Raw genomic sequence first — 25000 nt, 5'->3', positions numbered from 1 at the left:
CAAAAGATAAAAGATTGTCATCTAACAGTAATTTTAGCTACTCATGGTACTTATTTAAAGTTTGATGGACTGATACAGCGAGTCTTGAGTATCTTGGTCATGTTCACAATATAATGTCAAGGGTATTCTTTTATTTGTTTCAATCAATTGATTGTGGCCATGCTGGAGCACTGCCTCGAAGGGTTTTAGTGGAACAAACTGTCTCCAGGACTTACTTTTTAAGCCTAGTACTTATTCTGTTGATATCTTTTGCTGAAATGCTAAGTTATGGGAACATAAACACACCAACGCCAGTTGTCAAGTGGTGGGGCAGTGCAAACACACACAAAGGCACATACACATAGATACACACACACACACACATATGTGATGGGCTTCTTTCACTTTCATCTACCAAATCCACTCACAAGGCTTTGGTCAGCCCGAGGCTATAGTAGAAGGCACTTTCCCAAGGTGCCATGCAGTGGGACTGAATCTGGAACCATGTGGTTGGGAATTAAGCTTCTTACCACACAGCCACGCCTGTGTCTATAGTTTACAAAAACAGACTAGACCACTTCTGATTTTGAATTACTACACTTTTGTGTTTTCATTTTTATGATAGCCATGAAGTGTACTGGATTCCCTGGACCTGGTGACAAACACTTAGCAGCCATGAACCCCTTGTTGGAATTGGTTGACAGAAAAACTTCCTATGTTGATGATATGTTTGAGGAATTTAAGCAGAAACATAACAAATCCTACAATAACGAAAAAGAGCATAGTAAGTGCAAACACCACTTTTTACAAAATCTTCGGTAAGTTCTGTTTTGTTTCTTTTTGTTATTAACTTTGTAGTTTTTGTTTGTTGTTACTGGCACTACTGGTGTTGTAGTTGTTTGTGTTGTTGTTATCATTTCTCTTACTGTTGTTACTGTGAGTATTATTACCAAACATTACTATAAAAATGTTCACATTGCCTTTATTGTCCCTGCTGAGTTGACATTCATCTACCAAGGATTGATGAAATAAATACCAGCAGGTACTGGAGTCACAAAAACAAATACACCCACTCTCCAAAGTTTTGGCTATGCTGGTGTCACATAAAATGTACCCAGCACACACTGTAAGGTGGTTGGTGTTAGGAAGGGTATCCAGCCATAGAAACCAAACCAGACTGAAATTTGGTGTGGCCCTCCAGCTTCTGACCTCTGGTCAAACCATCAACTGATGCTGGCATGGAAAACATGTTAAATGATAATGATGATGTCAGTGCAAGAAACAATTATCATTACCCAAAATGAGTAGAGATGATGTGAGGTTGAGAGAATGTGTAGTGTCTTCTTCACCTCTGTCATAGTGCTGGCTGATAGAAAGGGCCTCCAGCCATAGAAATGAATCCAAAAATTGGAATGTACAAATTGAGATATAGTCCCCCAACTCATCTAGGAGGGCAATAATTCATCATCATCATCATCATTTAATGTCCATGTTTCATGCTGGCATGAGTTGCACAGTTTGACAGGATCTGATGTGTCCAAGGACTGGATTGAGCTCCATTGTCTGCTTTGGCATGGTTTTTACACTGGCTGTCCTGTCCATTCCAATATGGAAGCTGGACGTAAAAACGATCTTGATAGTGGCTGATGATGATCACCATCATTATCACTGCCCTCTTTATCACATGGTGATAGTGCCACATAAAAAGTGCATGTGCTGTGCCACATTAAAAGCATTGGTGATGGTACCACATAACCCCCCCCCCCCCCCAAAAAAAAACCATCCAATACACTCTATGAGGGGCATCTAGCCATAGAAACCATGGCAATGCAGATGCTGAAACCTGATGTGGCCCCCTGGCCTTACCAGCTCTGGTCAAACTGTCCAATCCATTCCAGCATGGGAAACGGATGATGATGATTACTCATCATTACCACCACCACCACCACTGATAATACTATTAATAGTGGGCTGTAACCATTTCCACCATTTAAAAAAATGTTTATCTTTGGGGTACTCAGTGTTGTATCTGCTACTTATTTGTTTCTTTCTCTTTTCAGTTATATTGACTCCAAGAATCGTGCTGGTCTCAAATATACTCTGGCTGTGAATCATTTGGCTGATTACAGTGAAGCTGAATTGAAAGTCTTGCGAGGCTACAAAAGCTCTGGTCAGAAGAACAATGGTCTTCCATTTGATGAAAGTCTCATTAACAATTCTTCCATTCCAACCACTAAAGACTGGAGGCTAGAGGGTTAGTGTTTCTCTCTGTCTATTATCATGATCATCATCATCAATTAACATCTGCTTTCCATGCTGGCATGGATGGGATGGTTTGACAGGAGCTGGTCAAGTAGAAGACTACACAGAACTTCTGTGTCTGGTTTGGCATGGCTTTTACAGCTGGATGCCCATCCTAACACCAACCATCCTGCAGTCCACTCTGTGGGGTGGTTGGTGTTATACATGTGCGTGTGTGTGTGTGTGTGTGTGTATTTATTCAGCAGAAGCAGCATGGTAACGAGAGTTTTGTGCATTGGCACTTATCAACCTATATATATATATATATATATATATATATATATATATATCATCGTTTAATGTCCGCTTTCCATGCTAGCATGGGTTGGACGATTTGACTGACTACTGGTGAAACTGGATGGCAACACCAGGCTCCAATCTAATTTGGCAGAGTTTCTACAGCTGGATGCCCTTCCTAACGCCAACCACTCTGAGAGTGTAGTGGGTGCTTTTACGTGTCACCCGCACGAAAACGGCCACGCTTGAAATGGTGTCTTTTACGTGCCACCCGCACAAGAGCCAGTCCAGGGGCACTGGCAACGATCTCGCTCGAAAACCCTATATATATATATATATATATCATCATCATCATCGTTTAACGTCCGCTTTCCATGCTAGCATTGGTTGGATGATTTGACTGAGGACTGGTGAACCAGATGGCTACACCAGGCTCCAATCTGATTTGGCAGAGTTTCTACAGCTGGATGTCCTTCCTAATGCCAACCACTCTGAGAGTGTAGTGGGTGCTTTTACGTGCCACCGGCTTGAAGGCCAGTCAGGCGGTACTGGCAATGGCCACGCCACCCATGGTGGGGGGAGTGCAAAAGTAGGCATACAGTTATGAAAAAAGAAAACATGTACAATACTCCTTTATTTTTATCAAAAAAATTAAAAAGTTATGATATAAGTATTATTATAGTTATGATAAATGTATTATTATGATTAATGATACTAAAAATATCAAAAATGAGGCTAACTTTTAATTTTTTTAATAAAATGAGTATTGTATGGGTTTTCTTTTTTCATAATTGTATACCAACTTTTGCACCCTGTGTATATGTGTGTGTATGCTTTCATGAGCAAATTGTCTATGGTTTTTGTGCCTTCAGAGCTCTGATCCCATACTTGAAAAACTAGTAAGGGTTAGCAACAGGAAGGGTATCCAGCTGTAAAACAGTGCTTAAATAATATATTCATCTAATGCAAGCTAACATGGGAAACACATAAAAACAAATGGAAAGAAAATATCTATTATGCAAATCAGCAGAAACATAATTAGAAATATTTATAGAATCAGGGAAAGAAATAAACCAAAACATTAGTTTATGAGCAAACATTAGTGCATAAGTAATATTTTCACACTTATTTTCAGCAATATGGGAGGCTCTTCTTTGCATAATTGCTTCTAATTAACTTTTTTAATGATCCATGCATTACCTGTGTTAACAATGAACTTAAGTATAATACAAGGAATTAGACACTTTCTTGACTGTGGCCATTAGTCCAGCACATTGACCTCACATCCTTCTAAAATTAATTTTGATGTGATTTGAACTCTGAAATATGATGTAGTAAACTCTAGATAGTCTAAAGTAGTAGTTTCTGAAATAGAAGCAACTTCAGCTGTTCAGGAAGTGTTGGTATTGCATGAGGGTGTGTGTGCATGAGTGTGTGTTTTAGTTTGTAAAGACAACCTTAACCCTTTCGTTACCAACCTGGCTGAAACCGGCTCTGAGTACAAATGTCTTATTTTCATAAGTTTTGAATAAAAATCTTCCACCAAACCTTAGTCACAATTTATGTTCCTAACACTAGCTTAATGATAACTAAGTCATTTTACTAAATTCTTTGGTATATTTAAAGTAATTGAAAGAAACACAGAACATCACAAAATAAATACAGTAGCAAAAGGGTTAAGAAGTAGGTGTTTTGTCCCTTTGAAATTTCCTGTCTTCTATTTATATGGTAGGGATTACTGAAAATGAAGTGTAGAGGTTACGTGTAGGTGTAGACTGAACACTTTCGGGAGTGATTATTCTAAACTGTATAGGGAAAGCCTTGAGATATTTTAGCCACCCACTATACAAAGTAATTTTGCTTTTCAAAATACATTATTTTAAGTTAATTTTTTTCTTTTCATTTTCTAAATGTTCTGATGATGAGGAATAAACCCATAAATATTCATTGAATGGGAATTTGGACTTGAAATTGTGAAAAAAAAAGGTGCCTCCCCGTTCCAAGTTTGTTTGAATAATTTTTTTTTTCTGTGGTTACTTTCATTTTGCTTTGGCACCAAGAAGGGCATTTGGCTGTAAAAATATTTCCCCAAGAAGTTTAATCCAACTTGTGCTAGCAAGGAAAGTTGAATGTAAAAATGTCACTGATGATGGTGTTGGTGTATTGAAATTAATTTTATTGTTTTTATTTACCCTCTATTACAGGAGCTGTAACTCAAGTGAAAGACCAAGCTGTCTGTGGGTCTTGTTGGAGTTTTGGTACTACAGGAACAATTGAAGGAGCATATTTCTTGAAGGTGAGTGATTCAATGAATGATATACTAAAGCTTGTAAATTTTAGAGCCAGTTCCTTTATCAGAAAGAAGACAACTTTCAACTGTTTATGCTAGCACTGAGACAATGTGATTGAAAAATGTAGTAGAGTTTGACCACATAAGAATCATTGTGTGTATAGCTTTAAACTTGAATGTTTTTTTTTTTTTTACCCCACTTCTATTTGGTGATGTATCACTGAAATGTTAAATATACTTTGAATATATATAAATTCTGTTGCTCGAATAATATAAGATCTCTTTCAATCAAATGTGATCTATGCAAGCATGGAAAAGTGGATATTATTAATGATGATAACAATGATGATGATATTTGTGTATGTTGCAATACACGTTTTCTAAACATAAAAAAATTCATTTTCCCCATTTTTTTCAGACTGGTACTTTGATTCGCTTGTCGCAACAAGAATTAATGGATTGCTCATGGGGTGAGGGCAACAATGGCTGTGATGGAGGTGAAGATTTCCGGGCTTATGATTGGATTATGAAGACAGGTGGCCTGACAAGTGAAGATTCTTATGGACCTTATCTTGCTGTTGTAAATATTTTTAAATACTTCTTTCTTCTCTAACACAAAATGGCATAATGCCACAATGTATTAAGTTGTTTTAGTATAATTATAATTGGTGGGATTTGTAAATTGCATTTTTAGAGATTAAAGATTTTATAATATTTGTAGTGATCAAGATCTTTGGCTGTTTGCTGTGCTTGATAAGACTTGTCAGGCCAAATGAAATCGTAGTTGTGGACAGTGCTGGTGACACGTCAAAAGCACTTGTGATAGTGACACGTAAAAGGCACCTGTGACGGTGACACATAAAAGGCACCTGTGATGGTGACACGTAAAAGGCACCTGTGATGGTGACACGTAATAGGCACCTGTGACGGTGACACGTAAAAGGCACCTGTGATGGTGACACATAAAAGGGCATCCACTACACTCTTGGAGTAATTGGTGTTAGAAAGGGCATCCAGCCATAGAAACCAAGCCAAAATCAAACTTGGAGCCTGGTACAGCTCTCTGATTTACCTGTTCCAGTCAAACCATCTAACCCATGCCAGCATGTAAAATAGATGGTAAATGATGATGATGATGTTACTTTTTGACATGCATCATAATAAAGTGTTATTGCTATTTGTTTAGAAATAAAGATTCCAAGTTCGATTTTAGTTGATACTATGTACTCTAAGGCGTAGGATGACAATGAGAGATCAAATTGTTCAAAATAATAATATGGTGTTGCTGTAAACATGAGTTCCTTCTTGTTAAGATATCCCATCTTTGAGAGAAGTTACCATGCAATCAGAACATAGATTAGGAACTAGATTTAATGGTATGACTGAACCAAGACAAATAAATGGACGTTTTAAACTATTTAAGAAGCTTGCTTCCCAGCCATGTGGTCTTGAGTTCAGCCCTGCTGCATGCCTCCTTCGGCAAGAGTCTTCTATTATAACTCTGGACTTTGAGAGGATTTAGTAGACAGAAACTGAAAGAATCCCATTTTGTGTGTGTGTGTGTGTGTGTGTGTATTTATTCTGTAAATAATAATAAAACTTATAAGCGATCACTGTGTATTGGTTAAAGAAAAAAGTTTGATATTGGGGCATATAAGCCATCAACAGAAAAAAGTGGGTATTAGTATGCATGGGAATCAAACTAATACATGGTAATCACTTGTAAGCTTTATGCTTATAATTATTATTTACAGAATTTTCACTCATCACTGCTTCTCCATTCAGTGCAGAAAATATTAATATTTGTGTGTACATTTGTCTTATCATCATGTGATAGTTGTCGTACAAGTGATATTGTTCATTTCAAGTCTTCCAGTATGAAAATTCCCTTGAAATATGTCCTAGTTGGTGTCATAATCTTGAACCCTCTGAACATTTAATCTTTGTATAATGATTAAGAAAACAAACATACTAGGGTGGTTACTCATTGCCTTCTAGTTTTATTGCTTTGATAACTGTTATGGGCAGCAGAGATTCTTAGTGACTACTATTGACAAAAGAATCACGACTCAGTTCCTGGCTAACAATTAGACTGTCTTTGACCCAGTTAACTTTGACTTCTATTGTACCAGTCAGAAGCCACTAAACCAGACTTTGAATTGTATATGTGTGTTTATTATAGTGTGAATAGTGTGTGAACACATGGGCATTCTCTTTTAATATATATTTTTAATGCCAACTGCTGTCAAAATGTCTTTATCTATTATAATTTTTTTTTATCATTTATATTCCTTTAAACTTTATCAGACCTAGCTCATTTGCACTATTAAATTGGACATTTTGCTCTCATGCGATAAGCTTGTGATAAGTGATAGTATTTATAGTTGCTCTTTGTTCACATTTATTAAGTTGTGCCTCTTTCCCTCAGAAAAAAAATTAAATTAGGTACTCTAATCATCATTCTCCATTTCAAGAATGAAAATTCCTAATTCTAATAGTTCTTTTAGTACTTTTGTGCTGAATCATGCTATATGTTACATACTCTTGTAATGCATGTAATTTAATTTCTAAAGACTGTTGTAGTTGCACTATTATTAAAAAATATGATCAGGGATCTTTTCTGTTTGGCTGCCAATTTTCAAAATTCTTCTATTCCTGCTTGAATTGATTTCATTTTCAGTGAAATGATATGGTTTTATATGCTAATCCCTTAGCGTTTAAAGTTTGAAAATTTTGGGCAATTTTAGGCAGTCGTTAGCCACAGACATTCATGCCTGTTTCTATAGTAACAAGTCAAACACAAGAACTCTTTTGTCTGCAAGATAACACATGTTGACAAATATATTCTACACAAAAGCTTGTGCATTGGCGCTGTGTTCTGCTGCTTGTGCCCATCTGTTGGTTAAGAAATGTGCTAAAAATAACAGTCAAACTGCACACCTTGCAATTTATTTTGTTTTTGCATAATTCCATGAATTCCTGAGTGTAGATACAAATTTGCAAAAATTTTCTGAAAATTCTAAAACTAAAAAATTAAAAGCAGTTATATAGAAGTTGATTTATTTAGTTTCATATTGAAACATGTCATGCACAAAATGACAGCTTTCAAATCCTGTTTTCTCAAATTTTAAACCTCTATAACTATTAAAAAAAAATTTTCTGCAAAAAGGGAAATATCTCCTGAGATTCATCTTAGAAAACAACATTAATGTACCAAATTTTAAAATTTTCAATAAACTTTGAATTTTTGAAAATTGGCAACCAAACTGGAAAGATCCACGATCAGAAATACGTAACTGTGTATCCTGTTGTGGATTCCAATCCTTTAATCTGAAACCTAAAAGTTCAGCCTGCTTTCTTAAATAAATTCAAACTGCAAATGATGTCACCGCAGAGAAGGAGAGAGAGAGCGCGCATCTTTATTTAGCTTTCTATTAATCAGTATGTAATTGTAAGATGGCTAGCTGGCAGACACGTTAGCGCCTTCAGGCATCATGGTTAGCACCATTTCTTTTGACTATACGTTCCGAGTTCAAACTTTGCAGAGGTTGACTACCTTTTATATTTTGGGAATCGATAAAATAAGTAGCAGTTGATAACTGGGGGTCGATGTAATCGTCTAACACCCTCTCTTAAAAAAATAAGTAGTAGCCATGGACAAAATTTGAAAGAATTAATTAGTACGTATTTTTTTAATCCTGTGATTATACTAAATGTAGAGAAATAAAATTAATGTAGCGTTGGAAGAATTTACAGGGAGATAAATCTGTATGCTTTAAAAAGTAATTTAGCAGTTAATTCCCTTCAGTTACTTTTACCTTTCCCCACTTCATTTCATCATCCGTTTGAATTATTTAGTCACTTGACTGTGTCATACAGCATTTATGCTAGTGCAATAACAACATGCAACTTAATATAAGTATTGTGTCTCAACTTTAGAGAAACTGTTGTCCTCAGAAATTTAGTAAATTCAAAGTACAAGAGGCGGCGAGGTTACAAGAATCACGTCAAAATACATAATACATTTCTGTTTATATCTACTTATAAAGGTTGTACTCCAGCTTTCCTTTACCACGATGACTTTACCATTTTGATTAAAAAAAATTTTCTGTTTGAATTATTTCAGGATGGCGAATGTCATTACAATTCAACGAAATCTGTCCTCAATTTGAAAGGATATGTAAATGTCACTTCAGGAAGTGAAGATGCACTGAAAGCTGCTATTGCCAAATTTGGTCCAGTATCTGTCGCTATTGATGCATCACACAGGTCCCTCTCTTTTTATGCTAATGGTGTATACTATGAGGAAAAATGTGGTAAGTAAACAATTTTATTTTTGTTGTCACAGATGTAGCTGTGTGGTGAGAAATTTGCTTTCCAACAACATGGTTCTATGTTCACTCCCACTGCATAGCACCTTTGGTTAACCCCGGCTCAACTAAAGCGTTGAGTGTGTATTTTTTCTTCCCACCTGAAACATACATAAACCTTAGTGGAATATATTATGTGAAATGTCTCAACAAAGAATTGAACCTGTGCTGTAGACTGCTGGCAGGGTATTTTGAGCTCAAATTGCTCCATTGCATTTGTTTGGTTGACTGATTGGAAAGAACACTCACTCTCTATTAACGAAAATTGAAAAGAAACCTATTGTGTGTGTGTGTGTGTGTGTATCGGCGTACATACACTTTGGACTTTTATATGTAAGTATATATATATATATATATATATATATATATATCATCATCGTTTAACGTCCGCTTTCCATGCTAGCGTAGGTTGGACGATTTGACTGAGGACTGGTGCAACCGGATGGCTACACCAGGCTCCAATCTAATTTGGCAGAGTTTCTACAGCTGGATGCCCTTCCTAACGCCAATATATATACATATATATAGTCTCTGTATGTTTGTTTCTCCTTATCTTAACACTGTATAATTGCTGTAAATGAGTGTCACTGTTATACATAGAACATGCAAGAACATGTCTGACCATGAGGAAATATTATCTTGCTTGGAAATGAATGAGGGTTGGTCTCTAGAAGGGCATCTGGCAATAGAAAATATGGCTCAATAGACTGATCTATGCAAGCATTGAAAAAATAGACATTAAAATGATGATGGAGTCCTTTTTCTATCTTTGCTGATGTATGGAGTTAATTAGTCACCTAAATTGTTTGTTTTCATTTAACCCTTTCGTTACTGTAATTATTTTGAAATGCTCTGTATTTCTTTCAATTACTTTAAATATAACAAAGAATTTAGTAAAATAACTTAGTTATCATTCAGCTAGTGTTAGGAACATAAATTGTGACTAAGGTTTGGTGGAAGATTTTAATTCAAAACTTATGAAAACAAGACATTTGTACTACAGAGCCAGAGCCGGTTTCAGCTGGGTTGGTAATGAAAGGGTTAAGTCTGGCTGAAATGCCTACAACACAGTTGACTTCACTAAAGGTATACATGGGCCAGGTGGTGTTAAATTCGAGAACAGGCATGAAAAGCTTTGACTGAACTGAGTTTATGGTAGGAACTACTTGCCCACGGTGTTGCACAGCAGGATTGAACTTGCAACTATGTAGTTGTAGAGTGAAATTCTTTACTGCACAGCTATATCTGTACCCCAGGGCAGAGAGAATTTCACTATCATCAAAGATAGTGAAGAGTTTTTGTATACAAACTCCTCATCTTGTAAACCAAGAATGTGGATCTTTTCTGCCTACATAAACCTTAGTGAGGTATATTATATGAAATGTCTTGATAGGGAATTGAACCTGTGCTGTAGACATTGCTGGCAGGGTATTTTGAGCTAAAATTGCGCCATTGCGTTTGCTTGGTTGATTAATTGGGAAGAACACTCTCTATTTCTTCAGCGCTCAGGAACAGTTATGAAGCCCTTCTAGGAAATGTTATTTGTAAAATATCTGGGAGGTAATTTTCCACACTGGAATTAGATATTGGTCTCGTACATTCTCAAGATTTGTTATGACTGGAGAAAGTAAATTAACTCCTTGTGAATAAGAGGATAGATAAACTAACAAATATTACATATAAATCCAATTTTGATATGCAATTTTAATTCAACATTTATGTTGATATCTTTTTGGCAGGTATGAATGTCACAATTTTGGCGTTTTCTGTTATTTTTCTTGTTTTTGATATTTCCTTTTATATTGGTTCTAAGGGCTTGTTAAATTGGTAGAAGCAGTAGAGCGTTGAACAAAATAGTGCTTTGTAGCATCTAGTTACGTTCCTTAAGTTCCGGGTTCGAACCTTACCGTTGCTGACTTAGCCTTTCATTTTTCTATAAAGCATTTGTTATCGAAATAATTGAATATACACTTCCTCACCGTAATTTGTGGTTTCCTACCAAATGTTAGAGATCAATATCTTGATAAGTTCACATACCACTGGATGTAACGGTGACTTATTTCAGTGATCTTATAAGGATAAAAGTAAAGAATAGATAAAAGATCTAAACTCGGATCGTTGGAAGAAAAAAACGACTATCTCAAAAATAGCTTTGGCAGTTTACTAAATACTAGCAAAATAATCTAAGGGAGGTAAGTATTATGTAATTTACGTTCTAAATATTTAACTCCCTTGTGGTGGAAACATTTTCACAATCAAAACTTAATGGTGTTTCTCTGTGCGTGTATGCATGATGATGACACTTGTTTACAAATATCACTTAATGTAACACGCACCTAAGCGCGCGGGCGTACACACACACACACACACACACACACACACACACACACACACACACACACACACACACACAATAAGCTTCTTTCAGTCTCTGTCTACCAAGTCTACTCATGAGACTTTGGTCAGATACTGTGCACTTATTCTATAAAATGGGATAATGATGTTTATCATCATCATTTAGTTTCCATTAACAATGCTGGCATGGGTTGGATGGTTTGACCAGAGCTGGCAAGCAGGAGAGCTGCACAAGGCTCCAGTCTGATTTGGCATGGTTTCTATTGCTGGATATCCTTCCGAACGCCAACCACTTTTTGCAGAGTGTGCTGGGTATTTTTACATGGCACTGCATGTGTGCTGCTGTAGAAGTGCATTTTATGTGGCACAAGACTCTTACAGGCCAATCCTCTTCACCAACACTTCTGCTGTGGAGTACAGATCTTCTTGAGTACAGTAGGGAGCCAAGCATCTTGGTCCTTTGTCATCTCGTGTGAAAGGTTTAGTGTCTTAAGGTCGTCCTTCAATACTTCGTCCCATGTCTGCCTGGGTCTCCCTTTTCTGCTTTCTCCATCTACCTTCAGTACTTCGTTCCATGTCTTCCCGGGTCTCCCTCTTCCACATGTTCAATCTTCCTTCAGTTCTTCATCTCATGTATTCTTGGGAGTTCCCTATTCCATGTTTTCAATCTACCTTCAGTACTTCATCCCATGTCTTCCTGGGTCTCCCTCTACCATGTGTTCCATCTATATTGAGAGATCGGCACTTCTTTATGCAACTGTTGGCATCCATTCGCATCACATGACCTAACCAATATTTCATTTTCATTTATTTCAGGAAGTGGACCAGATTCACTCGACCATGCTGTTCTTGCTGTAGGATATGGTGAATTGCATGGAGAACCTTACTGGCTTGTAAAGAACTCATGGTCAACTTATTGGGGCAACAATGGTTATGTTTTGATGTCACGTAAAAATAACAACTGTGGTGTCACAACCTCACCAACATATGTTATAATTGAGTGATCTAAGCAATAATTCTTTAAATTCCAGTAAAATATTCTGTAAATATATTTTTTTAGATGAAATTTCTAATAAACGATAAACATTGATTTTGTTAATTGCTCTGTTTGTTTACTTTTTTTTATTTTTAAAACAATGTCTTTCTGTGCTGATAATATATTTGCCTTTATGTCTTCCATGATTTGTCCACATTTCAAATTTTTGCCACAAGGACAGCTTGGGAGGAGGTGGGGATGAGTCATAATCCACCCCAGTATTCAACTGATACTTATTTTATTGACCTATGAAAGGCAAAGTCAACCTTGGTGGAATTTGAACTCAGAACATAGTGATGGGCAAAATACCGCTAAGCATTTCATCCAGCGTGCTTACAGTTCTGCCAGACCACTGCCCTTAAAAAGTAGTGACAAATAGATGAGAAAGTTAGCTATGTGGTTATATAGGTTTGAAACATCTTCCACTAAGATAACTAGTATCTTAGTGTAGCAAAGTTACCATATGGCCAAACTTCCATACCCATGATTTCTCCATATTAATCTTATGTTCAACTGATTTTGAAGGTTTTTTTCTTATCTTTTTTTATCTTTTACTTGTTTCAGTCATTAGACTGTGGCCATGCTGGGGCACAGCCCTGAGGAATTTTAGTTGAACTAATTGACCTCAGTACTTATTTTCTTTTTAACCCTTTAGCGTTCAGGTTAATTTGTCAAAAGTAATCCTTATTTATTCACATTTAAAAAAAATTATCTGATATTATTTTGTAGCTTCAAGATAGGAAAGATGTAATTGCTTATTTTTAGAATGACATTGCAGGGTAGGTGTGAGATGCTGGTTCTGGCCAGTTGAATATATAACAGGGAGAATATTTGGGCCGGATACAGCCGGTTTAAACACTAAGGGTTAAGCTTGGTAATTATTCTAGTGGTCTCTTTTTTGCTGAACCTCTAAGTTACAGAGATATAAAAACATCAACACCAGTTGTCAAGCGGTGGTCAGATGCATGCGCACACACACACACTCAAGATGGGCCTCTTTCAGTTTTCATCTCTCAAATCCACTTGCAAGGCTTTGGTCAGTCCGAGACTATAGTAGAAGACACTTGCCCACGGTGCCACTCTGTGGGGACTGAACCCAGAACCATGTCGTTGGGAAGCAAACTTCTACCACACAGCCACACCTGTGCTTATGTCTGTGTTTCAATCATACATTGACACCCACTCTGTGTGACACATCTGAGTCTTGTATGCTATTGGACCACTTGCTGTTTGGTCCAGAACTTGGGCCTATGACAAATACCACCATTTCAGCCTAGAGTTGATGTCGGAGAAGTGATGAACAAGGGGTAACTTCCCCTTAGTCACCAATTTCCAAAACTCTTGAGCTGGAGCCCTGCCAATAGAGGTAGCTTAATGTTTTACTCAGGACGCTATGGAAATCTACTCGTGGCAAAAGACTGAGAAGGCATCACTTCACAACACCTGCTCTCACTGAAAACTGGGGTAAAATTATATAAATCTGCCTGCAGCTATGTATGATTATGCTTACTGGTGGTCACGTTTTGGGATAGGAACATCTTAAGTTGTTCATAGTAGACAAAGAAGAAATATATATTAAGCATGAAGTTCAATGTTTATTCCTGGATATTGTGTTGTAGCTAATTTTGGACAAGATATATATAAATATAACAAAACTGAAATGTTTGAAGTTGTTCCTATCGTCAAAGTTAAAGGTCAATCAATCTCCATTGTGTTCCATATTTTAATAAAGTTTTATCAATTAAAATTTCAAGTTTATCTTCTCTGTCTTTTCTGATCAGGATTACTCATTTAGATAATACTTGTTCTCATTTGTAGGGACTTAATCTAAATAATTCAAAATATCTTGGCTTACAACATTAACTATTTGCATAATTAAATTTTATGGCCATTCCCATAATGATACTCTTTTATTTTATTCTTTTACTTGTTTCAGTCATTTGACTGTGGCCATGCTGGAGTACCGCCTTTAGTCGAGCAAATCGACCCCTGGACTTATTCTTTGGATGCCTAGTACTATCGGTCTCTAGACGTTTTTCTCAAAGCTATCGAGTAAAACCACTTTCTGCTGTTAAAGGTAAAATCTTGAATAGATATACCCGCTTTCCACATTCAAAGAATCAAGTATGTTAACAATTTTAATATATAACTACTTGCTTAGCATGCGAGTAGTATTAAAGTCAATGTTAATATATTTAATGTAAAAATCATTAACGGTCTAATTAAAAATGTTTGTGCTGCGGGAAAATCATTCTGAAAAGTAAGGGATGATTTTGGTCTTCAACTTCAGTGGTTTTTACGTTGGTTTTTTTTAAAATTTTTTTATTTATTTTATGCGAGAATGAGATCGATGTAGAGAGGGGTTGTGTGACAATCGGGTGCAATTGCTGCCACAAATCCATATCCATTTTCAAGGTGTTTCTTATTTCACAAGTCTTTGAATGCAGGCGATTTGTTGACTGGGGAAATGACAACAATGCCGGGATCTTTTTTAAAACGGGGGCCACATTTTTTCATTAACGAAACACTTTGAAACTTGGAACACTGGTAGAATGTGTCATATAAAACATCTTTTTCTCTTAGGGATTTTTTTTTTTTTTTTAAGAAGACTAAGTTATTCCATGTTAAAGTTGTCGTATTTCTGTAATTTCAACCAATCACTGACGTCCATTCAGCTGATATACATTAAGTGCCGACTACATAAACAAACGATTCTGAAACAATTCTATCGGTGATAGGGTTAGGGTAAAACAGCAAATTTAAAAAGAAAAAAGCAAATAAAACGAAGAAAAAAAAAAAGAAAATGAAAAAAGCAAATAAAACGAAGCTATGGCTTAATCAGCCAAAGGAGTAAATGTAAACAACTGAATACTTGTCAGTGATTGGTTGAAATTATCGAAATAAGACAATTTTTTACATGAAATAAATTCGAATACAAAAATATTTTTCTGTTCTATAACACAAAATAGATAAGTATACGAAGTTTGAAAGTCTTTCGGTACCAAAAACACTACGTAAAACATTAATGAAAAATGTGGCCCCCGTTTTAAAATAGATCCCAATGCCGTGTTACCGCTTGTAACTTAGCGTTTTATGAGAAGTGCAAATATATATTTCTTTACTGCCCACAAGGGGCTAAACATAGAGGGGACAGACAAAGGCATTAAGTCGATTACATCGACTCCAGTGCGTAACTGGTACTTTATTTATCGACCCCGAAAGGATGAAAGGCAAAGTCGACCTCGGCGGAATTTGAACTCAGAACGTAACGGCAGACGAAATACCGCTAAGCATCTCGCCCGGCTCGCGAACGTTTCTCCCAGCTCGCCGCAAATATAAACAAACGTGTGTGTGTGTGTGTGTGTGTGTGTGTGTGTGTCTGATTGTAATCTCTCGTAGTTCGAGAAGGACGGTTCTGCAATTTCTAGCTGAAGAAGCTGTACAAATGAATTATCTATAATGATCAAATGTTTATGCTGTACATTAACTCGCTCCCTTCATCAAATTGACGTTGCCTGAAAAATACCCGGTGTGCCACGCGTCAGGTGTCGAAGTAATCGCAGAACAACGTGAAATAGTGTTTTGCTAACGAGCAGAACGTAACACTCGGACCAGGAATTGAAGCCACGATCTCGTGATCGCAAGTGTAACACCCCTTATTACTAGGTCATGCACCCTCGACACACACGCTCTCTCTTTCTCTCTCTCTTTTCCCCTCTCTCTCTCTCTTGCAAATACACCCACACGTATGAGCTCTAGTCTCTGAGACCAGTAACCCCCCATATGAAAGGATCGGACCGTGATGATACGTTCAACACATACAAGCATGGGAAGCGGATGTCAAAGAATGACTATAATTAATGATATTGGGTTGAAAGATAAACTCGTTTGTCCCCCGTCACCATTTATTTTAATCCTTTCCAATGCTGTTTGAATAAACACGAAAAATATTTTTATGGTAGTGCTCTGTTTCGTTTTTGTTGCTCTATTCTCTCCCCACAACTTTGATCTATAGTTTTTGAAATTTGAATAAATTTTACCTCTTTTCAAATATATGACAGAGTGCTAAGTAGAACTCTCCCCCCCCCCCCCCAAAAAAAAACCGAACGAAGTTATCTGATTACACAATTTTGATTTATTGGACTCTTACATTAAAACCCCACTACTTTAAACCTAGGTTCTTATAAATTTTGGGGCTCCTAGATTTAATGGGGTCCTTCAAATTTGAATTAGGTCTTTTTTTAAATAGTGTCTTTTAAAAAGTACTTTCAGCATATATTTTCTCCAGATATAAGAGAGCAGTCAACAGCAATGCCTTATCCAAAGAAACGAATAAGGCAATATCAAATATGTCAGGAACAATGTAAACTGCTGACAACTGTTAAAGTTATGGAGTATGCAAAAACCTCTTTTTGGAAAACTAAATTATTTACAATATCATATTTGGTTGAAATTTGAAGTTGCATTGTTCACGTGTTTTCTAAAAGAATTTGGCCTACTTATAAAAAACAAAGACAAATAAAATGTAAGGCAGAAATTGAATGTCATTTATTAAAACAAAGAAATCAATAATTCCTCGTTAGTTTGAAGAAGAATTCATTAATATCAGCATAGGTTCGAATTCTTTTAAAATCACTCATATTACTGCGATTTGATACAGGATGCAGATTCCAGTTACGAAGACGTAACCGGTGCGGAATGGTATAAATCCGTGCTGACCTCCCTTCAGACAAGCTGTTAGGTTTCGAAACACTGGGCGAATTTCACTGGATAAAGAAGTTTGGTCTTTGATTCGGTGATGGTTGTTGGACTTTTGAACTGTATTCTTCAGACATTCAGCGGGAAGAGTGACAGGTCCCAAATCAGATAAAATTCTGGAGCTGATTCCTGTCCAAAATGTCGTCACATTTTTCACAAATGTTGCCCTGTAGAAGGAATAGTTATATATATATATATATATATATATATATATATATATATATATGTCACAAATATATTTGAGGTGGTATATATATATGTGTATATATATATATATATATATATATATATATATACCACCTCAAATATATTTGTGACACGTTCGAACTCGTGTGTGTACATACACGTATACATACATATACATATGTAGTTTACACACGCATACATATGTGTGTTTATAAATATGTATATGAACCAAAGTTCATCTCTCTGACTCACCTTTCTCTCTCTCTCTCTCTCTCTCTCTCTCTCTCTCTCTCTCTCTCTCTCATATACATAATATATATATACATCTGTGTGTGTCTCTGTTTGTCAACCACACCAGTTGACAACCGATGTGGGTGTGTTTACAGAACCAGTAATAAACGCTAGATGTAAGCATTCCTGTAGCAGATAAGTTATTCTTCCGAATATTCTACTAATGGATAGTCACAATGTTGCCTAATTAGGAGTCAACTAGGGAGAGTCCAAGAGCCATAAGCTAGCTTTATGTATCAGTCGTTGAGACATGCAGTAGCTAATCAGTCGTTGAGACAAGCACACACATACGGTCTCTGTCCTTTTCTTTCATTCTGTATCATTTCCTGATACATTTCTCTCATTTTATCGTCGTCGTCGTCCTCCTCCTCCTCCGCTTCCTCCTCCTGCTCCCCCCTGCCCTCCCGGCTCTCCCTCCTGCTCTCCCTCCTGCTCTCCCTCCTCCTGCTCTCCCTCCTGCTCTCCCTCCCCCTGTTCTCCCTGCTCCTGCTCTCCCTCCTCCTGCCCCTCCTGCTCTCCCTCCTCCTGCTCCTCCTGCACTCCCTCCTCCTGCTCTCCCTCCTCCTGCTCCTCCTGCTCCTCCTGCTCCTCCCGCTCTCCCTCCTCCTGCTCCTCCTGCTCTCCCTCCTCCTGCTCTCCCTCCCCCTGCTCTCCCTCCTCCTGCTCTCCCTCCTCCTGCTCCTCCTGCTCTCCCTCCTCCTGCTCTCCCTCCTCCTGCTCTCCCTCCTCCTGCTCTCCTTCCAGACTACGCTGACGATCCTGCAGATATTTACTTATGTACATTTTAACAGGTGTCCTTTTGCAGTCTGTTGTGTCGCTAAATTTTTACTGAGAACATATTTTTTCGTGGTTAGATGATTCGGCATCTATTTCTAGCATATAGGAGTCCACTTTTACTGGTCATTCCTCTTATTTTTGTATGTAATAAGTTAAGGGTTGTGAATCCAACCCACTAAGGGATAATATCTATCCAATATGTCATACGTGTTTGCATATTGATTTTATTGTCTTCTTAGTTGAAAAATAAACAGGTAAATTGACATGATACAATGCCTGCAAGTTGATGAGTACCACATATTCCCCTCCATTTTCTTATATATATATATATATATATATATATATATATATATATGTTACACAAATTTTGGGTAAAACCTCCACTTTTACCCGCTCCCATTGATTGCACCTAGTATAGCACTAGTGTAGCAATAATTGGGTACCCTCCCAGCAGTATACTGGATAGATACTATCCCTTAGTGGGTTGTACCCCCAACCCCTAACTCTCTCACGTTATATATATATATATATATATATATATATATATATATATATATATATATAGAGAGAGAGAGAGGAGGAAAGAGAGTAAGAGAGATAAAGATTGAGGGAGTGTGTGATGTATAAAACAAATAATAAGATAAATGTCAGATTTAAAAATGAGAAAGATGTGGGGTAGAGATAGAATGCAAATTTGAAGTACTTACTTGAACACGATTTGACCAACTGCTTTAACTGGTGCTGTCCAATAAACGGTTTCTTGGACTTTCTTTCTGTTGTTGGCTTGGGTCACCGTGGACTATTCGAAAATAAAGAGACGAATAACACTCACACATTTATATGTAAATGTGTACGTATATACTCGCACACGTATTTGCAAAGATATGCAGTTTCACTAATGTGTACATCTTTAATAAACTCAAGAAAAAATTCAATAATTTGGTATGAGTTTAATTTGGTATACATTTGGTATGGTATATTTTATAACAGTTTTACTCAGTGCCACATGTTTTAAAGTTTCGTGGGCGCGTAGGAGATGTCCTTCCAATCAGATACTACTAAGAGTCAGATTGGTACTTGTAAGAGAAATTCAAGATGGTTTCTATGTCTTTAGGTCTCTGTTGGCTCAAGTCACGCCGTATTAATGCTATCAAAGCGACACCAGAAAAATTATATTAGATACTATGAGCGTCAATTTTAGACAGAAAGGACAACCAGACCAAGATTCAAACCATGTATTTATCTCTTCAAATCATGTATTTATCGCTTACTGGGTGAAAGCCATGTAGTTTGAGTCATGTGAGTGGATTTATTGTACTTTTGCATCTAAATCGATGATCATATCTAATATAATTTTATATAGGCCCAAGGAAATACATCTACTGGCGTTTCGCATATGAAAACAAATACAGTAGGGTACCCAAATAAAATTATCCAAACAATTAGTAAACAAAAACCTTGTGCTTAAAATGCAAAAAAAAATGCAAATAAGGGAAACAACACTATTAAGTTCAGTTGATTGAAATTTTTAGTCAGTATTGTAGACCAACCTTTGTCTTGTTAAGTGAGTCGAATATTCTTCTCTGAGGAGGTCTAATATGACCAAAATATATCCATTACTTTAACCAGTTAGCTTTAAAGAACTACTTCTTTGGTTAACTGATCTTCTTTGTTTTTTTCAGAGTGTAAACAGAGAGCGTTTTTATCTACTAATTACTTGGATGGATAATATAGTTGGTCGAAGTTATTCGATTCACAATATAAAATATGTGAGGTCCTACTGTACTGATATAATTTAGGTTTAAATTTTTTCGTTACAATGACAATAGCTATTTAAAACGCATATGTATTGTTACATTTACTTTTTGTTTTACTTCTTGATAGTATTGTTATAGAATGGAAAGATTATTTGCATTGTACATCTACAACGTGACCCCCTAACACTTTGTTTTACTGCAGATGCAATACTGAAGACGCAGTAGTGAAGATACAATGGAATTAAGCCAGTAGCCTAACTGTAAGCATACGACAAGGTGATTTGACTTGTTGCGGGATTTGAACTCAGAACGTAAAGAAAGTAAAACAAAAGTTCATCAAACTGTATATGCATTTATGCATATGTGCATGTGTGCTCTACGTGGGTATCATGAATTCTTCCACGATGAAACTGCTTCATTTTCAACTCTACATGACTCAAACCAAATCACTTGCTAAACAAGTACAACCTGGTAATCTTACTAGTTAATTTATAAAAAAAAAACAAAAACAAAAAAAAACGCAAAAAGTTCCCTCGCTCCCAAAACACCCATTTTTTTTCAAACCTGAAAACTCATGAGGCCGGAGCCTATCCGTATTGTCAAGGTGTTTAGGCTGAGAGTAAAAGATTCCACTTTAACGAGTCACCTGTACGTTGCAAGGTTATCTTCACAGCTGCTGGAGCAACGTAGAATGAAGTGACTTGCTCAAGGACAGAAGGCTCCACTCGTTCTGAGAATTGAACCCACGACTTAACTAACGATTTTGAGCCGAACACATTAACTGTTAAGTATACGCTGTTGCCTTTTATGCATGGAGCGGCATAAATTGTAAAGCGGTAGAATCTTATTAGATGCAATAATGTTATTTTAGATCCATGTGGATGACTTCAGTCTTTCGTCATCACGGAGAGAAGTTAAAACTATACGGAGACTAAAATGAGTGAGTCGAGACATTTACTTGAATAATGAATTCAAAAAGTGTGTCGTGGTCACCACGAAATAAAAGAAAAACTAACAAAAATAAACATCAAAATATACACCACCACCATTATCATCACCATCAAAATGGTTAATATCAAAACATATATACATCACCATCAGAGAGTTCTGCAAACGTGTTGGTGTTGTGGGTCAACCACTGAAAAACTGATAACAACGTAGAGACAATAAGAAATATTACACTGGCATGGTTTCTCATCGTCTTCTCCTGGCCGAAAATACGAACGGTCAGATTTATGGATGGAAATACAATACCTCGTATCTACTTAGTTATCTCTACGTTCTCATTGATTTGATGTAAGCCATAGGTATCAGACTAACAACCCACCTTGGAAAGAGTTACATGTGACAAGACAGAGGCAGCCACTGGCGAGCCTTTTTGACATGTTGACACGTTGAATTAACATCATATTTGCATGACAGGTAAAGTTCAAACAGTAAAACTTCATTTAAACACGAACTCACAAGATCTTTGAATAAATAAAGTTCTGTTTGTTCGTTCTTTTATTTGAAGCATTAACAATAGGTTCATTTATTAGAAAATTGTATGAGCGAATCTAAAGAATAGCACAAATACGTCTTATATTAGTTTCAAATTTTGTCACAAGGCCAGCAATTTCAGGGGAAGTGGAAGTCGATTATATTGACCCTAGTACTCAACAGGTACTTATTTTATCGACCTTGAAAGGATGAAAGGCAAAGTCGACCTCGGCTTTGCTTTTCATTCTTTCGGGGCAGATAAATTAAGTGCCAGTAGCGTACAGGGATCGATCTACTTGACTGGCTCCCTCCCCAAAAATTTCGGGCCTTGTGCCTAAAGTAGAAAAGAATATAGGCAAAGGAATTATGCGGGGAGGGTTTAGTTGAGTAAATGGAACCAAGTTATTAGCCGATACTTTGTTTGATTGACACCGGAAGGCTGAAAGGCAAAATCAGCTTGGGCAGGATTTGATTTGAACTCAGAAAATAATGATCCAGAAGAAATATCTCAAGATATTTTGTCTAACACTAACGATTCTGCCAACCCACCAATGGCATAATAATAGTAATTCTTTCTAATTTTAGACACAAGGCCCGCGATTTTAAAGGGAGTGGGAAGTAGATTACACCGACTCCAGTATTCAACTGGTACTTATTTTGTAGACACCGGAAGGATGAAAGTTAAAGTTGACCTCGGCGGAATTTGAACTTAGAGCGTAAATGAGCTGGAAGAAATGCTGCTAAGAATTTTGTCCGGCATGATAACGATTCTGGCAGATCAATCGACTTCAAAAGGATGAAAGGCAAAGTCAGCATCTGCAGAATTTGGATTGAAAGCGTGAAGACGGACGAAATACCGCTAAGCATTTTGCCCAGCGTGTCAACGATTCTGTCAGGTGACCACCTCAATAATAATTGTAATAATAAGAAAGAAACTACTTACGTGTACAATGCCAAAACAATGTCGTGTATGGAATTCTCTGGTAAATGTTGTGAAAAACCCCAGGGGCATAGTTTGGTTCGGTGTACAAACTACAGGATGGCTTTGTAGATAGATTCCAGTGAAATAGTCCTTATCAGCTTTCATTACAACTGAAGAAAGTTTAAGATGACATTTAGAACGATCTGGACGAACAATATAAAGCAAAGTACAAGATACTGGAAAGTTGAACATACATCGCGGTTTCAATTTCCTGGTGGAACAGATTATGTTCTGGGGAAAGCATGGGTGTCTCATCGTCCACTTCTTCCTTTTCTCTAAAAAAGAAATCTTAGGCTACTTGTAATCACTTCTGTGCATGTAGATTAGCCAGAAAAAGAAAAGAAGGAGAGCATTCATGACCTTTTTTTAGGACCCCGAGAGTGCTAAGAGGAAAGAAACAGTTATTGGTCTGGATATTGATTGCTTCTCATAGTTTTAAATCTGGGTCTTGCTATAAGTGTCTTTAGGGATTTATGATTTGAGCATCTCCGACCACTCGCCTTCCCACCGTTCATTACTTTGCTGCTGCAAGTATTCGACCCAAATCATTCGGTTCTCTCCTCACCCATGTTTTTTCTGCAATCACTGATCTATACATATTCAAGCTGGGCAATGAAGGTCGGACCGTCTTAACATTATAGGCCCCCGGGCAAATCAACGCATTAGGTTCTATAGTATTTATTTATTGAGAGAAAACCATAGGCATACATATTGACCCCCTAAACCCTTGAGACCCTAGTGTGCCTACGCTTTAAGACGCCACTGAATAACACCATTAGTCTTATCAGGGAATGAACTACATGTCATAGCCACTGCAGAGATATCTTTTATCTTTTACTTGTTTCAGTCGTTAGACTGCGGCCATACTGGGGCACCGCCTGGAAGAATTTTTAGTCGAATAAATCGACCCCAGTATATTTTTTAAAGCTTGGTACTTGTTCTATTGATCGCTTTTTTTGCCGAACCACAAAATTACGAGGACGTAAACATACCAACACTGTTTGGGGACAAACACAGACTCAGAAGCACACACACATCGATACACCCAGCCATATATATATATATGTATATCCGACGAGTTTCTCTCAGTTTCCTTCTACCAAATCCATTCACAAGGTTTTGATCGGCCCGAAGCTTCAGTAGAAGACACTTACCCAAGGTGCCATGCAGTGAGACCGAACCTGGAACAACTTATCATCACACACTCCCGCCTGAGCCCGTATAATAAACAAACTTTAAATAAAAAGAAAAGTCAACAGTGAACTAACAGTAGTAATGTTTACCTGGAATAGTTTCTCCTGGATTAAACGAGGATTTTCGAATGGTTAGTTTATATGGCGCCGGAGATGATTGAGGAGGGACACCGTGGCCAGTTGGTAACATAGTTTGACAAGACGAATCAGGGCCACCGTGGGGATATGTTAGTCCCTGGCTTGCGAGGCCTAACATGAAATACAGCAGAAACATCTCTGAATTCATGACGTTATTTTTATCTAAAGAAAAAAAAAAAACAGCAACAAAAACAATAGAAACAATAACAACAATAAGAATAAGAGCATTAAGAGCATACACCTTCTGCAACTTTGCGTAGGCTTCTAAGCAGGGGTCAATGCGACCATCACACGTTACACACCTTCCTTCCGAGCATTGTTGTAAAAAACGGAAGTAAGTTAGAACGTTAAAGCTTAGTGCGAATGCGCAACAGAGTTCACGGTCAATCTGTGCCAAGCGGCTTCACTCTGCATGCCTTAGCTTCGTTATTATGGCAACAGTCCAGATACTTATTATTCAGACCTCGTATGTGTGTGAGTGTGCATGTGTGTGTGTATGTGTGTGTGTGTGTGTGTGTGTGTGTGTGTGTGTGTGTGTGAGTGTGTGTGTGTGTACGTTTCGATTTTTTGTTCCTACGGTTTGCAGTAAAATGGCTATTCATTTCGCTTTTCCCCGCGAATTTTGTATTGACCCAATTGATATATTAAGATTGCATACTTAAAAATTCTCTTTTCTCCACTTTGCTGATATGAAACGCTTAGTTCCGAGAAAGGAGATATACTCATTTAAAGTCATACGTAAACCACTGTAGTGGTTTAGCTTTTCTCGGTGTCGAATAAACAACGAGATTTTTCAGTCTTTTCTGAATCATGTTGCTAGGAATTATATTCTATATTTCACCTGAAGTAACAAACAGCAAATAGACTTTTG

The 25000-nt window shown here is 37.1% G+C and overlaps 2 protein-coding genes across 5 annotated transcripts in view; one reads left to right on the top strand and one right to left on the bottom strand.

Moving 5' to 3' along the window:
- Positions 1–20856, top strand: part of LOC106883355 (digestive cysteine proteinase 1) — a 46029-nt gene extending 25173 nt beyond the window's left edge. For 2 of the 4 annotated variants that reach the window (XM_089355483.1, XM_089355482.1), the window contains exons 5-10: positions 605–797; positions 2040–2233; positions 4722–4813; positions 5226–5387; positions 8934–9123; positions 12349–12631. In XM_089355483.1, coding sequence (XP_089211609.1) covers positions 605–797; positions 2040–2233; positions 4722–4813; positions 5226–5387; positions 8934–9123; positions 12349–12536 — 1019 coding nt within the window. In that variant the 3' untranslated portion in view covers positions 12537–12631. Of the gene's footprint in view, positions 1–604; positions 798–2039; positions 2234–4721; positions 4814–5225; positions 5388–8933; positions 9124–12348; positions 12632–14504; positions 14858–20539 lie in introns of those variants that run through there. The other 2 variants (XR_016242663.1, XM_089355484.1) reach the window with 2 other exon arrangements.
- The window catches only part of LOC106883356 (putative defense protein 3), a 9599-nt gene continuing 1693 nt past the window's right edge, over positions 17095–25000 (bottom strand). Inside the window, exons 2-5 of the mRNA XM_014934332.3 lie at positions 24082–24291; positions 22760–22908; positions 19288–19379; positions 17095–17493 (exon numbers count right to left, since the gene is read on the bottom strand). Of these exons, the coding sequence (XP_014789818.1) occupies positions 17205–17493; positions 19288–19379; positions 22760–22908; positions 24082–24277 (726 nt within the window). The 5' untranslated portion in view covers positions 24278–24291 and the 3' untranslated portion in view covers positions 17095–17204. The remainder of the gene's footprint in view (positions 17494–19287; positions 19380–22759; positions 22909–24081; positions 24292–25000) is intronic.

This window comes from Octopus bimaculoides, chromosome 7, assembly GCF_046866305.1.
Source record: "Octopus bimaculoides isolate indiv1 chromosome 7, ASM4686630v1, whole genome shotgun sequence".
NCBI lineage: Eukaryota > Metazoa > Mollusca > Cephalopoda > Octopoda > Octopodidae > Octopus > Octopus bimaculoides.
Note: the sequence above shows the minus strand (reverse complement) of the source record. Positions and strands in the feature narration are given on the sequence as shown.